Here is a 13,554-nt window from a genome sequence, read left to right on the forward strand (position 1 = left end):
AGAATAAAACATAATCTGTTTCAGGCTCTCCCTGCTGTGATAGACCTTGATAGTTACAGAGTGGGAGCAGATCTGAGAATAGTGAAACAAACTCATTCCTTTTAGGACATTCACACTGATGTCCTATTTTCAAACAAATGAGAAAATTAATTTACTTAGTTTAGTGGTGAAGACTGCTTTATAACTTGAGGGTTTGCAAATTCTATGTTGTTTGTCTCCCTTCCCCCCATCTGCCCACCACCACACTGGTGTAGTTCCATGAGTGAACAAATAACCTTAATTATATAAAGGCTTATAAATCAGATTTGCCACTATAAATGAGTGCCTTTTGTGGGAAAACCAGCACAAAGAACCAAAGTCATTGTCTTTAAGTACCTTAAAGAGTTTATCTTCAAAGATAGGACAGTAATTGAGAGTTTAATTTTATAAGGCTGACTAAAAATAAGTGCAAAGGAAAGAAATGCCTTTGGGCTATTGAAGAAGTCTTTGTAGCACAGCTTGGAGTGTGACCTGGTCTTGAGTGAAGAGCAGGCTTTAAGTATTGGGTAGGAGGATGGGAGGGCTGTGGTCTATCTGGGCAGTGATGACACTTGTCTGAAGGGAGCCATGGTCCTGTGTTGGGAAATGAAGGGAGCAGGAGGGTTGCAGCTTTCCAAAACCATATGCATAATATTGACCAATCTGTCAAAAAAGGCTTTCTGTCTACTTTTGTGTGTTCAAAATTTTCTATAATAAATAGATAAAAAGAAGAAAATAAATTTTAAATAGCATCATGAAACTCTATGTAAAATAAATATGGAGAAGATTCATATATAGGCATAATAAAGTTAAGAACAATGAACTTTCAGTGACTTTAGGATAAAATGAATAAGATTCTATTATAATGTATTGTTTAATCACCTCTTCTTCACTTTGTTCATAGGGCTAGGATTCCCTCCCCTTGGCACGTGACGCTGGGTACATGAGAGTGATGGTGGTTTATTAATCACACTCAGCCCAGGCAGAAGGACACAGTACACTGCACAGGGCCACAAAGGGTGGGGGTGGGGGGCTGCAGAGTGAAGAAGGAGTTGCTGTGGAATGTAGGCTTTGAGTAACAAGTGGTTGAGGTGCGCCCCTTGATTCCTGCAGCAGAATGTGATTGGCTTGCTTTAATAATTCAATAGTCTGGCAGGGCAGTGAAGCCTACTACTCAGGGATAAGCAGGAATTGTGCCAGGTCTCCATGATAAGGATTATTTGACCTTTTTTTAAAGTAATCTCTACACCCAGAGTGGGGCTCGAACTCACAACCCCAAGAGCAAGTCATAGGCTCTACTGACTGAGCTAGCCAGGGTACCCCAGGGAAGGTTATTTGGCTTTGGAACCTTATCCCAGGAGCAGAGTGGGGAGGGGAACTTATGGTTAGGCCATTGAAAGCCCTCCCCGTTTTATCAGATGTCAAAGCAGCACATAATATTGGGTCTTTATTTTTTTAAAGGGAGTGATTTATTTATTTTTAAGTAGGTTCCACACCTAACGTGGGGCTTGAACTCCCAACCCTAAGATCAAGAGTGGCACGCTCTGCTGACTGGGCCCTCCAGGAGCTTGGGTCTTAATTTTAGACCTTATGCCACATGTACGTAATTTGCATTTAGTGAAAGTTACTATTAAGTGTTAATAAGTAAATATTACTAAATTAATAGTTACACATTTGGTATTTGAAAGTCAGGTTTCTGTTAAGTATAGTCTAAATTTGTCTTTGTGAGGCTATCATTATACTGGGATTGGAATTGTAGATAAACCTGACTTGTTTCTGGATATCATTTTTACAGCTAATAAAGTTATATTTTTTTGATAAGAGAATATTCAGACTAAACTTTAGCTTGTTTTCTTCAGACCTTCAAAAGGGGAGTTACAGACCAGGGAACTTTAAGTAGTCACTTCCTCAGTATAATTTGCATGATAATTAAGAACATTGCTTGATGGTGATAATGGTTAAAGGAGTTGATTTTACATTAAGGGGTGCTTTCAAGAATCTTAGGTGACCCATGGTCATTGGAATACAGAGTGGGCTGAAGTGTTTGGTAGCTGGGTTTCTTTACTCCCATTTTCCCAGACTTTATTACTATTACCTTTGCATTTTCACTTGTATATAGTGCTATCACTTCCTAGCATACTTTAACAACTTCTTACAGTTTTCAAGTTTTATAGGCTGTAAAACAGCTGTTATATTTTAGGATGCTGATCTAAATGATGCAACTTTATTTTTAGGGCCAGTTATAATTATTCCATTCATCTGTATTAACCCAGAAAACATATATTAAAATAAATTTTTGAGACTGCCAGATAGCTAGGTGCACAGGATTAAAAAGGTGACTCATGTAGGAGCCTAGGGGCTGGCAGTCTAGTGAGGGAGACTGGGTCATAAACACTGTTAAACCAGTCATTTAGAGTGAACACTGTAAACACACTTGTTGTCATAATCTTTTTATAGTCTATAGAAGTAATTCTTGCTGCTAACCATTTTGTTCCCAAATTCTCTGCCTCCCCCTTTCCCTGCATGTTTATTTCTCTGTACATACTGATTGTCATAGTCCAGAATTATTCCAAAGGTAAGCTGAAGTTGAGGCTTGAGGTTACCAATGTTTGGCACATAAAGAGACCATAGTTTATTTTATTTTAAATGTAAAAATCAGTAGTAACTTTATAGATTGTTTAGCCTCTTTTGTTAGTGTATATAAGGTTGTGATTCATCCAAGGTCGTGCACCCAGCTAGAGGCAGGACTGAGTCTCCAAATTCCCCACCTGGGACTTTCCTGAATGCATATTCTTGCCTTAGGATTGGCATTAAGAAGATTGGAGTTACTTTTCCAAATACCTGTTAAGAGAGATCAATTATAGGAAAGTGTCAAGTAGACAGTTAATCTCATCCATATTGTATGTGACTGATACAAAAACTCAAGAGCACCTCCCTGACTTGAGTGTCTTACTTTCTTTCCATGTTTCAGTATTCTCTTGTTCTAGATTGTGAGGTGACTTTGCTTTTGGGATTGTTAGTGGTTTCTTTCTTTCTTTCCTCCCTCCCCCCTCCCTTCCTGTAGGCTCCACACCAACACAGGGCCTGAACTCATGACCCTAAGATCAGACCTGAGTCAAGACCAGGAGTTGGCCACCCAATGGACTGAGCCACCCAGGTGCCCCTTGTTAGTGGGTTCTGTCCTGACATCCCTGCAGTTCTTGGGCACTGCAGCATGTGTTTTAAAAACCTTAATATGGAAATGTCCAAACATACATAGTACATACAGTAGAAAGAATAATACAATCAACCCTTGGGTGTGCCTACCACCCATCTTTACCAGTGATCCCCATTTCTGCAAACAAGTTTTGGTATTTCAAAAATCTGATGGGAATTTTACATTTACCCATAATAAGCCTGTTCAGGTATGTAAATTAGCTATCCCAGTGGCATGTAGCAATAAGCATTTATGATTGTGTTCACAGGTCTTTAGGTAAGCAGGGATGACTGTGTTTTGCTCTGCATGTGATGGAAGGGTGCCAAGGGGCAGGCAAAAATATAAAGATCCTCTTTAGATGTAGACTCAGAACTGGCCTTTTGGCACTCCTGTCACACCTACCTCCTGTTGGCCAAAGTAAGCCATGGGGCCATGCCCCAAATCAGTGGGGTGGCAAGGACTGTTCTTATGAAGTGTTCCAGGAACCATAACCGGACTCAACGGGCAAATCTAAACACTGGCCTCCTTGTCAATGTCATCTCAGTGTGAATACTTTTTCCATTATTACAGAACATTATCACCCATTATTTAACTGTCTTTTGTCTCCCCACTGAAGACTAAAATTTAGCTATCACTATTTTATCCATAGAGCTTAGCATAATGTTTAGTGCACACAGCATTTGTTTGGTAAATACTGTTTGAGTAAATGGATAAAGTAATTGAGGGGCTAGGTGAATAGGAAGTTGCTTTTGCTAAAGGCCGGAATCTAATAACCTGAAGAATAGAAAAACTTGGCTAGTCAGCACGGGTTAATGTGTGAGGATCCTACTGAATTGCAGATTAGTTCTGGAACTCAGTAGTTAAATTGTGGTACTGAAAATACCAGAAAGTTGGGCTGGCAGTTAGTTAAAACCAATCATAAACTTTGTTGCAGAGAAATCTCTGCTTTCTACACTTTGCAGTAGAGTTCATGAGTTGGCCATTTGAAAAAAAAAAGTGCAGTCTTTGTAAGCCTCTGCCTCCCTGTCTGGTCTTGTCGCTTGAGCCTTCTAGGTCAGTAGTCCTCTTGTTCTCTGAAAAGTGCGCCGGTATCACACTTGTACCTTGGCAAACATCTGTCTGCTAGAATCATCATCCTCTGCTAACAAAATGATATGAGAGCTGTCTTCTCTCTGCACACCCCCAAATAGGCTAAATAAGAAATAAATTACCATCTGCTTATATCTACATAGATTTCTTTTTTTTAAATGAATGAAACAGAATTTTTTATTTATTTTTATTATGTTTAGTTAGCCACTGTATAGTACATCATTAGTTTTTTATATAGTGTTCAGTGATTCATAAGTTGCGTATAACACCCAGTGCTCATCACGACCCATGCCCTTCTTAATACCTCTCACCCTGTTACCAGCCCCCACACGCCCTTCCCCTCTGAAACCCTCCGTTTGTTTCCCAGGGTCCATAGTCTCTCATGGTTTGTCTCCCTCTCTGATTTCTCCCCCTTTAGTTTTCCCTCCCTTCCCCTATGGTCCTCCATGCCATTCCTTATGTTCCACATATGAGTGAAACCATATGATAATTATCTTTCTCTGCTTGACTTATTTCACTTAGCATAATCCCCTCCAGTTCCATCCATGTCGATGCAAATGGTGGGTATTCATCCTTTCTGATGGCTGAATAATATTCCATTGTATATATGTACCACATCTTTTTTATCCATCTGTTGAAGGGCATCTTGGCTCCTTCCACAGTTTGGCTATTGTGGACATTGCTGCTATGAATATTGGGGTGCATGTGCCCCTTCTTTTCCCTACATCTGTATCTTTGGGGTAAAAACCTAGTAGTGCAATTGCTGGGTTGTAGGGTAGCTCTATTTTTAACATTTTGAGGAACGTCCATACTGTTTTCCAGAGTGGCTGTACCAACTTGCATTCCCACCAACAGTGTAAGAGGGTTCCCTTTCTCTACATCCTTGCCAACATTTTTTGTTTCCTGCCTTGTTAATTTTTGCCATTCTAACTGGTGTAAGGTGCTATCTCAATGTGGTTTTGATTTGAATTTCCCCAATGGCTAATGATGTTGGGCATTTTTTCATATGTCTGTTAGCCATTTGTATGTCTTCTTTGGAGAAGTGTCTGTTCATGTCTTCTGCTCATTTTTTGACTGGATTATTTGTTTCTTGAGTGTTGAGTTTGAGAAATTCTTTATCGATCTTGGATATCAACCCTTTATCTGTAATGTTGTTTGCAAATATCTTCTCCCATTCTTTGGGTTGCCTCTTAGTTTTGTTGACTGTTTCCTTTCCTGTGCAGAAGCTTTTTATCTTGATGAAATCCCAAAAGTTCATTTTTGCTTTTGTTTCCCTTTGGAGACGTGTCTTGAAAGAAGTTCCTGTGGCCGATGTCAAAGAGGTTACTGCCTATGTTCTCCTCTAGGATTTTGATGGATACCTGTCTCACAATGAGGTCTTTCATCCATTTTGAGTTTATCTTTGTGTATGGTGTAAGAGAATGGTTCAGTTTCATTCTTCTGTATGTAGCTGTCCAGTTTTCCCAGCACCACTTATTGAAGAGACTGTCTTTTTTTCCATTGGATATTTTTTCCTGATTTTTCAAAGATTAGTTGACCATAGAGTTGAGGGTCCATTTCTGGGCTCTCTATTCTGTTCCATTGGTCTGTGTGTCTGTTTTTGTAGCAATACCATGCTGTCTTGGTGATCACAACTTTGTAATATAGCTTGAAGTCAGGCAGCGTGATGCCCCCAGCTTTGTTTTTCTTCTTCAACATTCCCTTGGCGATTCGAGGTCTTTTCTGATTCCCTACAAATTTTAGGATTGTTTGTTCCAGCTGCTTGAAAAATGCCAATGGTATTTTAATAGGGATGGCATTGAAAGTGTAGATTGCTCTGGGTAGCATAGACATTTTAACAATGTTTATTCTTCCAATCTGTGAGCATGGAATGTTTTTCCATCTTTTTGTGTCTTCTTCAGTTTCTTTCATGAGTGTTCTGTAGTTCCTAGAGTATAGATCTTTTACCTTTTGGTTAGGTTTATTCCTAGGTATCTTATGGTTTTTGGTGCTGTTGTAAATGGAATCGATTCCTTAATTTCTCTTTCTACAGTTACATTGTTAGTGTATAAGAAAGCAGCTGATTTCTGTGCATTGATTTTGTATTCTGCCACATTACTGAATTGCTGTATAAGTTCTACTAATTTGGGGGTGGAGTCTTTTGGGTTTTCCACATAAAGTATCATGTCATCTGGGAAGAGAGAGAGTTTGACTTCTTCTTTGCCAATTTGGATGCCTTTTATTTCTTTTTGTTGTCTGGTTGCTGATGCTAGGACTTCTAGTGCTATATTGAACAATAGTGGTGAAAGTGGGCATCCCTGTCATGTCCCTCACCTTAAGGGAAAAGCCTTCAGCTTTTCCCCATTGAGAATGATAGTTGCTGTGGGTTTTTCATAGATGGTTTTTATGATATTGAGAAATGTTCCCTCTATCCCTACACTCTGAAGAGATTTAATCAGGAAAGGATGTTGTATTTTGTCAAATGCTTTTTCTGCATCAATTGAGAGGATTGAATGGTTCTTTTCTTTTATTAATGTACTCTGTCACATTGATTGATTTGCAAATGTTGAACCACCCTTGCATCTCCCAGGAATAAATCCCACTGGGTGTGGTGAATGATCCTTTTAATGTACTGTTGGATCGATCCTATTGGCTAGGATCTTGTTGAGTATTTTGGCATCCATGTTCATCAGGGATATTGGTCTGTAATTCTCCTTTTTGATGGGGTCTTTGCCTGGCTTTGGGATCAGGGTAATGCTGGCTGATAGAAGGAGTTTGTCTACATAGATTTCTAAGAAGAAAGTTTATGCATGAGAAAACTCCAAGTTTCTCTGTATAGATTATTCAAAAAGGACACGTGAAATTAGTAAATGTATTAAACTAGATTTGTATATTTTCATGCCTGATTTTCATTCTGTAGAATTTTTTTTCTTAACAGCAAAGTTTTGTTGCTAGGGACTGTCAACTAAGACTCGGAACATTTAAAATATGAAGCTAGAGTTTACAAAACCAATTTAAATTTTAAATTTAGTATTGGCATATAAAAGTCGTTTTATTTTTATTCTTTCAGTTTTATTCAATTATTCTTGACATACAACTTTTTTTTAAAAGATTTTTTATTAGTTTATTAGAGAGAGAGTGAGACAGCATGAGAGGGGGGAGGGTCAGAGGGAGAAGCAGACACCCTGCTGAGCAGGGAGCCTGATGCAGGACTTGATCCCTGGACTCCGGGATCATGACCTGAGCGGAAGGCAGTCGCTTAACTAACTGAGCCACCCAGATGCCCTTGACATATAACATTGTATTAGCTTAAGGAAAGCAACATAATGATTACATATTTATATATTTTAAAATGATCACCACAATAATTTCAGTTAACATCACACATTACAAATTTATTTTCTTGTGATGAGAACTTTTAAGATTTCTCTAAGCCACTTTCAAATATATAATACAGTACTGTTAACTATAGTCACCATGCTGTACATTACATCCCCAAACTTATTTTTAACTATATCTTTTGGCCACCTTCACCTATTTCTGTCACCTCTCTACCCCGTCACCCATTTTTGTCACCCCTCTACCCCTGTCTCTGATAGCCACCAGTCTGTTTTCTGATTCTGTGAATTTGGTTTTTAAGTATGGCTTTATATCATGATCCCATCTTTTCCCATAACTATAAGAAATATAATTTTACGGGGCGCCTGGGTGGCTCAGTCGTTAAGCGTCTGCCTTCGGCTCAGGTCATGATCCCAGGGTCCTGGGATTGAGTCCCACATCAGGCTCCCTGCTCTGCGGGAAGCCTGCTTCTCCCTCTCCCACTCCCCCTGCTTGTGTTCCTGCTCTCGCTGTGTGTCTCTCTGTCAAATAAATAAATAAAATCTTAAAAAATATATATATATATATAATTTTACATCAGTGGTAAATTATAAATAGTAAATATATTATCAGTGGTAGTAATGAAAATATTCCTTTATAAGAAGAGAAGTAGAGTGAAATTTTGAATTGCATATGGACTATCATGATCATTCTGTTAAAAAATCTCATTTTGTTTTGTTTTGCATTGTTTAGATTTGAAGATTGCATAATCCTGCCTCCAGCACCAGTGGTTTCTCTGTTTTGTGATCAATGTGACTCACAAGAACTTCTTCAGTAACAAACGAAATGATCCAGGGGCGTGGAAAATATGACTTTTACATTGGTCTGGGATTGGCTATGAGCTCCAGCATTTTCATTGGCGGGAGTTTCATTTTGAAAAAAAAAGGCCTTCTGCGACTTGCCAGGAAAGGCTCCATGAGAGCAGGTAGGCTGTGCCCTATGTGACTGTAAAATGACATATGTGTGCGCTTGTGTACTTGGGTTCTTTGATGGTAGACAACCATATCTTTATTCCTAGTTAGTATATTCGATACTTAGAATTATGCAAGCCTTGTAAATGTTTATAGAGAATCAGACATCAGTTTTGTAATGAGAAAAATTAAAAGTGAGACAATGTCAAAATAAACTATTAACTCCTGCAATTATTATCAAAGTGGAAATAGGGACCAAGGCCCAATTAGCATCCAGCCTTATCTTTAAATTTTGATATGTCTGCAGTGAAGGAAATAGGGTTTATGAATAGAATCAGAATGTTACTGAAGGCTAGGATTTTTTGTCGAGAATAATAGTTTTACTTTTACCTTAAGACATTTTTCCTGATGATCTCGAATTGGCAGGAAGGAAAGAGAAGGCTTACTGTGGTTAAAGAGTATTCTGTTTAGTGATTTTCTGAAGGGTGGTATAGATTATTTCCCCAGAAACTGCTGACAAGTCACGAGACCTTGGGGGATACTCAATATGATTAAACCCCACTCTGACTTCATTTGGTGCATTCATGACAGCATTATTTTGCATTCTGGTCATGTTCCATCATTCAGCCTCTGCTTTAGTTCTAGACCTGGTTCTGACCTCATAGGAAGACCTGCTTTGGCAGTAAAACAATAAATCACTTTCTCCCGCTTTCCTGTGCCATCTTTATGGCCAGAGCTAGTAGCCTCTGTTAGAGGTTAGTGGGCAGAGGAGAAAGTATTAGCATATGCTGCTTGAACAAGTATATTCCTCATTCTTGTCTTAAGGCAGGTACTCTCATTGTCCATGATAGATATGCTTGTCAAAGGGTTAATTTGCATTGGCTTTTTCTTTTGGACAATGGCTTAAGTACCAATTAATTCCTGATTTTATTAATTTTGGGGGGAGGAAAGTCAAGTAGGAAGATGAGCATCTTGGCAGCTCGACTGATGAATGCTCAGTCTTTTTATGTATGGTCAATATAAAACCCCTTTCTCCAAGGTTACTGCCTCATAACTGGGACTAACCCACACCTATATGGCTTATCCACATTCAGACTAATTTATTTGAAGTTGGGTTACTTCTTACTGGTTCATTTTCTTTACTATTATTGAAGCTGAGTTCACAAAACAAAAGAATGAAGTATAGACCGAATATAAGGATTGATTTAATTCCTTCAGTATAGTGTACTGAACAGTATAGTGCAAACCTAAAAATTTTAACATTATCATGATGCTCATTCCTTTTTCTAAGATAATCATAAAAAGATTATTTTAGAAATTCCCTTATACAGTCATGATGGAACCTTTATTTAAAGTAATAATCAACAAATGAGATATTTCAAAATCTATCATTGCTAATAGTTGTCATAAATTTATAAGAGTCTGATAATCTTCCAAAAAAGTGAAATATTTTTTCATTCACAGGTCAAGGTGGCCATGCATATCTTAAAGAATGGTTGTGGTGGGCTGGATTGCTATCAAGTATGTATATAGAATATTTCAAGGAAATATTATATTGTATATTAAAGTATTTGCATATACTAATACAGCCTCATATTACTAGCACATTTTGTTACTTATTTAATTTTTTTTTTTTTTTTTTTTGAGATTTATCTGTTCTAGAGAGAGAGAAAATGAGGGAGAGAGAGGGGCAGAGAATCCTGAAGCAAACTCCCCACTGAGCATGGAGCCTGATGCTGGGCTCAATCCCAGCACCCCAAGATCACACAACCTGAGCCAAAGTCAAGAGTTTGCTTAACCGACTGAGCCACCAAGGTGCCCCTAGCACTTTTTAAAATTTTAAATAAATCCTTTTTTAGTGAACAGTACTCAAAATATAAAATTTAAGCCAGTAAAAGTCATGTAGCAGTTTAATAGTTTATTTAATTTGAATGAGAAGACTTTCTTTTACCTGTCTGATTAAAATATGTCTGATATATGTGTTTTTTAAAATTCTCAGTTTAAGAAGGTAACTTTGAGGGGTGCCTACGTGGCTCAGTCAGCTAAGCATCTGCCTTCGGCTCAGGTCATGATCCTGGGGTCCTGGGATGGAGCCCCACGTCGGGCTCCCTGCTCAGTGGGGAGCCTGCTTCTCCCTCTGCCTCTCTCTCTCTGTCTCTCATGAATAAATAAATAAAATCTTTAAAAAAAAAAAAAGGTAACTTTGAAAGTAAAATATCCTGTTTTTAATTCCTCCCCCTTCATTGATTTTCATTCCAAATTGGAATTTTGGAATTTAGAATTTTGAGCCTGGGTGGCTCAGTTGGTTAAGCGTCTGCCTTTGGCTGGGGTTGTGATCCTGGGTTCCTGGGATCATGTGGACCCACCCCCCCCCACCTCCACCCCCAGCATAGGACTCCCTGCTCAGTGGGGAGCCTACTTCTCCCTCTCCCTCTGCCAACTCCCCCTACTTGTGCCCTTTCTCAAATAAAATCTTTTTTTTTTAAAGGAAAGGTATGCATTTGATAAGAGAGTCTATGCTTATTTTGATGATTACCTTTAAAAAGGTACATAGAAAAATGATTCTTAAGACACCAAACCTTCGAAGTATTCAGGATTAAATTATGTAAATGTTCTCTATAAGCTTAAGAGTGGTTGAAATAACGAAGAGACTGATTTGACTATTCATTCAACAAATATTTATTGATCATTTCTGGTATGCCAAGTGTTATTCTGGGTGCTGGAGATAAAACTATTCAAACAAACAGAAAAATCTTTACCCAGATGAGACTTAACATTCTAGATGGAAGCAAATAATAAACTAGATAAATACATTAAAATGTGTATGTTAGTGATAAATACTAACATTTGCTAGGAATAAAGTAGGGAAAGGATGTAACATGAAGGATAGTTAGGTTTACATTTTAGATGGGAGGCTAAGACAGTTCCCTTATATTTTAGAAGAGGGGACCAGAGCAGATCTTACTATTTGATTAAAAGATGTAAAGTGAGGGAGTTAGCCATATGGATATTTGGGGGAGGAACATTTTAAGCAGGAGGAAACAGTAAATGTGAAGACCATGAGGCAGACCATGCCTAGCCTGTTGAAATGTGACAGGCAACCTGCAAGATAGCCCACAAGGATTCTCATCCCCTGGTATTCACACCTTCTTATAATCCCCTCTCACATTGAATTAATGTTGGCCTGGTATGATCTTAGAATGTAAAAGAAGTGATGATGGGTCACCTGGGTGGCTCAGTCAGTCGGTTTAGCAGCTGCCTTCAGCTCCATTCCTGATCCCAGAGTCCTGGGATCGGGGCTCCCTTCTCAACGGGGAGCCTGCTTCTTCCTCTCCCTGCTGCTCCCCCTGCTTGTGCTTGCTCCCCCCACCCCCATGTCAAATAAATAAATAAAATCTTTTAAAAAAACAAAGTGATGATGTGTGACTTTAAGGCCAAGTCACCAAAGGCATTGTGGCTTTACCTTGATTGCTTGGATGCCTACTCTGAGGGAAACCAGCTGTGGTGGTGTTAGGACATGCCCACAGCCTGAAGAAGGTTCCCAGGCCATAGCCAGTACCAACTTGTAAGTCATGTGACTAAGCCACCTTGGTTGTGTTCTTCAGTTCCAGTCCAACCTTCAGATGACTGCAGCCCCAACTTCTATCTTTGACTGTAGACCTCTTAAAAAACCCTGAGTGAGAAGAACTTAATGATCTCTTTTTTCTGAAGTCTTGACCAACAGAAACTATGAGAAACCATGAAGTCTTGACCAACAGAAAAAAGGCTTTTGTTTTAAGGTGCTAAATTTTGGAGTGCTTTATTTTAAATACTGCACTGGATTATTAAAGCCTGAAGGTTACGTTAAAGAGGAAAGAATAGCAAGGGAGTGAATGTGGGCGAAGTAGCAGTAAGAATGTGGGGGAGTCTGCTTCAAGATTCTCTGCCCCCCCCCCCCCGACTTTCTCTTTATTTATTTGACAGAGACAGCGAGAGAGGGAACACAAGTAGGGAGAGTGGGAGAGGGAGAGGCAGGCTTCCCGCAGAGCAGGGAGCCCGATGTGGGGCTCAATATCAGGACCTTGGGATCATGACCTGAGCCGAAGGCAGATGCTTAATGACTGAGCCACCCAGGCGCCCCAGATTAGCAAACTTTTAAATCTGACAGTATCAAGTGGGACAAAGGGAGCTCTCATACTCTGCTAAGTGACATTTGGTATAACCATTTTGGAAAATACAGTAACCATAAGTGATCTTTCTATGAGATCACATCCCTCCCCTGCATAAGATTCCCTAGTGGCTTTTCAATTCAGATGAAATCTGTATCATGATTCACAGAGGTTGTGTAGCATGTGGCCCTGGCTACTTCTGACTCCAGGGCTGCTCTTCCCCTTGCTCATTCTGCTGGAACCATCCTTGTCTTCCTTGCTGTTCAGACATGCCAGACCTTGCGTGTCTTGTCAAAGGCTTGTACTTGCTGTTCTCCCTGATTGGGATATTCTTCCCCCAGATAGCTACAAGTAAATACTTCACTTCATACCAGACTGCTCAGTTTTCCATCGGAGTGCCCTTGCCTGGCACCATGAGCCTGCCTTCAGCAGCACTCTATTCCTTTCTACACTGCATGGTTAAACACTTGACGTGTGTATTTTGCCTATTTTCCCTCACTAAAATGTAAGTTTTTAGGAGAACGGTATTTTTTTTGTTTTTTTATTTTTTTAAAAGATTTTAATTTATTTGAGAGAGCATGAGAGAGAGAGTGAGGGGGGAGAGGCAGAGGGAGAGGGAGAAGCAGACTCTCGCTGAGCAGGGAGCCTGGATGCAGGACTCCATCCCAGGATACTGGGATCATGACCTGAGCACAAGGCAGACTTCTAACGGCTGAGCCACCCAGGTGCCCAGGAGAACAGTATTTTTGTTTTGCTTACTGCTGTATTTCCTGATCCTAGAATAGCATCTGGCACATTGTAGGTACCTAAGGATGTCTTTTGAATATAAGAGTTG

General features: G+C 39.4%; 1 protein-coding gene across 2 annotated transcripts in view; it reads left to right on the plus strand.

Annotated features, from left to right (window-relative positions):
* NIPA2 (NIPA magnesium transporter 2) overlaps positions 1–13,554 on the plus strand; it is a 32,320-nt gene that overhangs the window by 3,563 nt on the left and 15,203 nt on the right. For both annotated transcript variants that reach the window (XM_036076357.2, XM_036076358.2), the window contains 2 exons: positions 8,354–8,585; positions 10,036–10,092. In XM_036076357.2, coding sequence (XP_035932250.1) covers positions 8,447–8,585; positions 10,036–10,092 — 196 coding nt within the window. In that variant the 5' untranslated portion in view covers positions 8,354–8,446. The remainder of the gene's footprint in view (positions 1–8,353; positions 8,586–10,035; positions 10,093–13,554) is intronic.

The sequence above is a fragment of the Halichoerus grypus genome, chromosome 8 (genome assembly GCF_964656455.1).
Source record: "Halichoerus grypus chromosome 8, mHalGry1.hap1.1, whole genome shotgun sequence".
NCBI lineage: Eukaryota > Metazoa > Chordata > Mammalia > Carnivora > Phocidae > Halichoerus > Halichoerus grypus.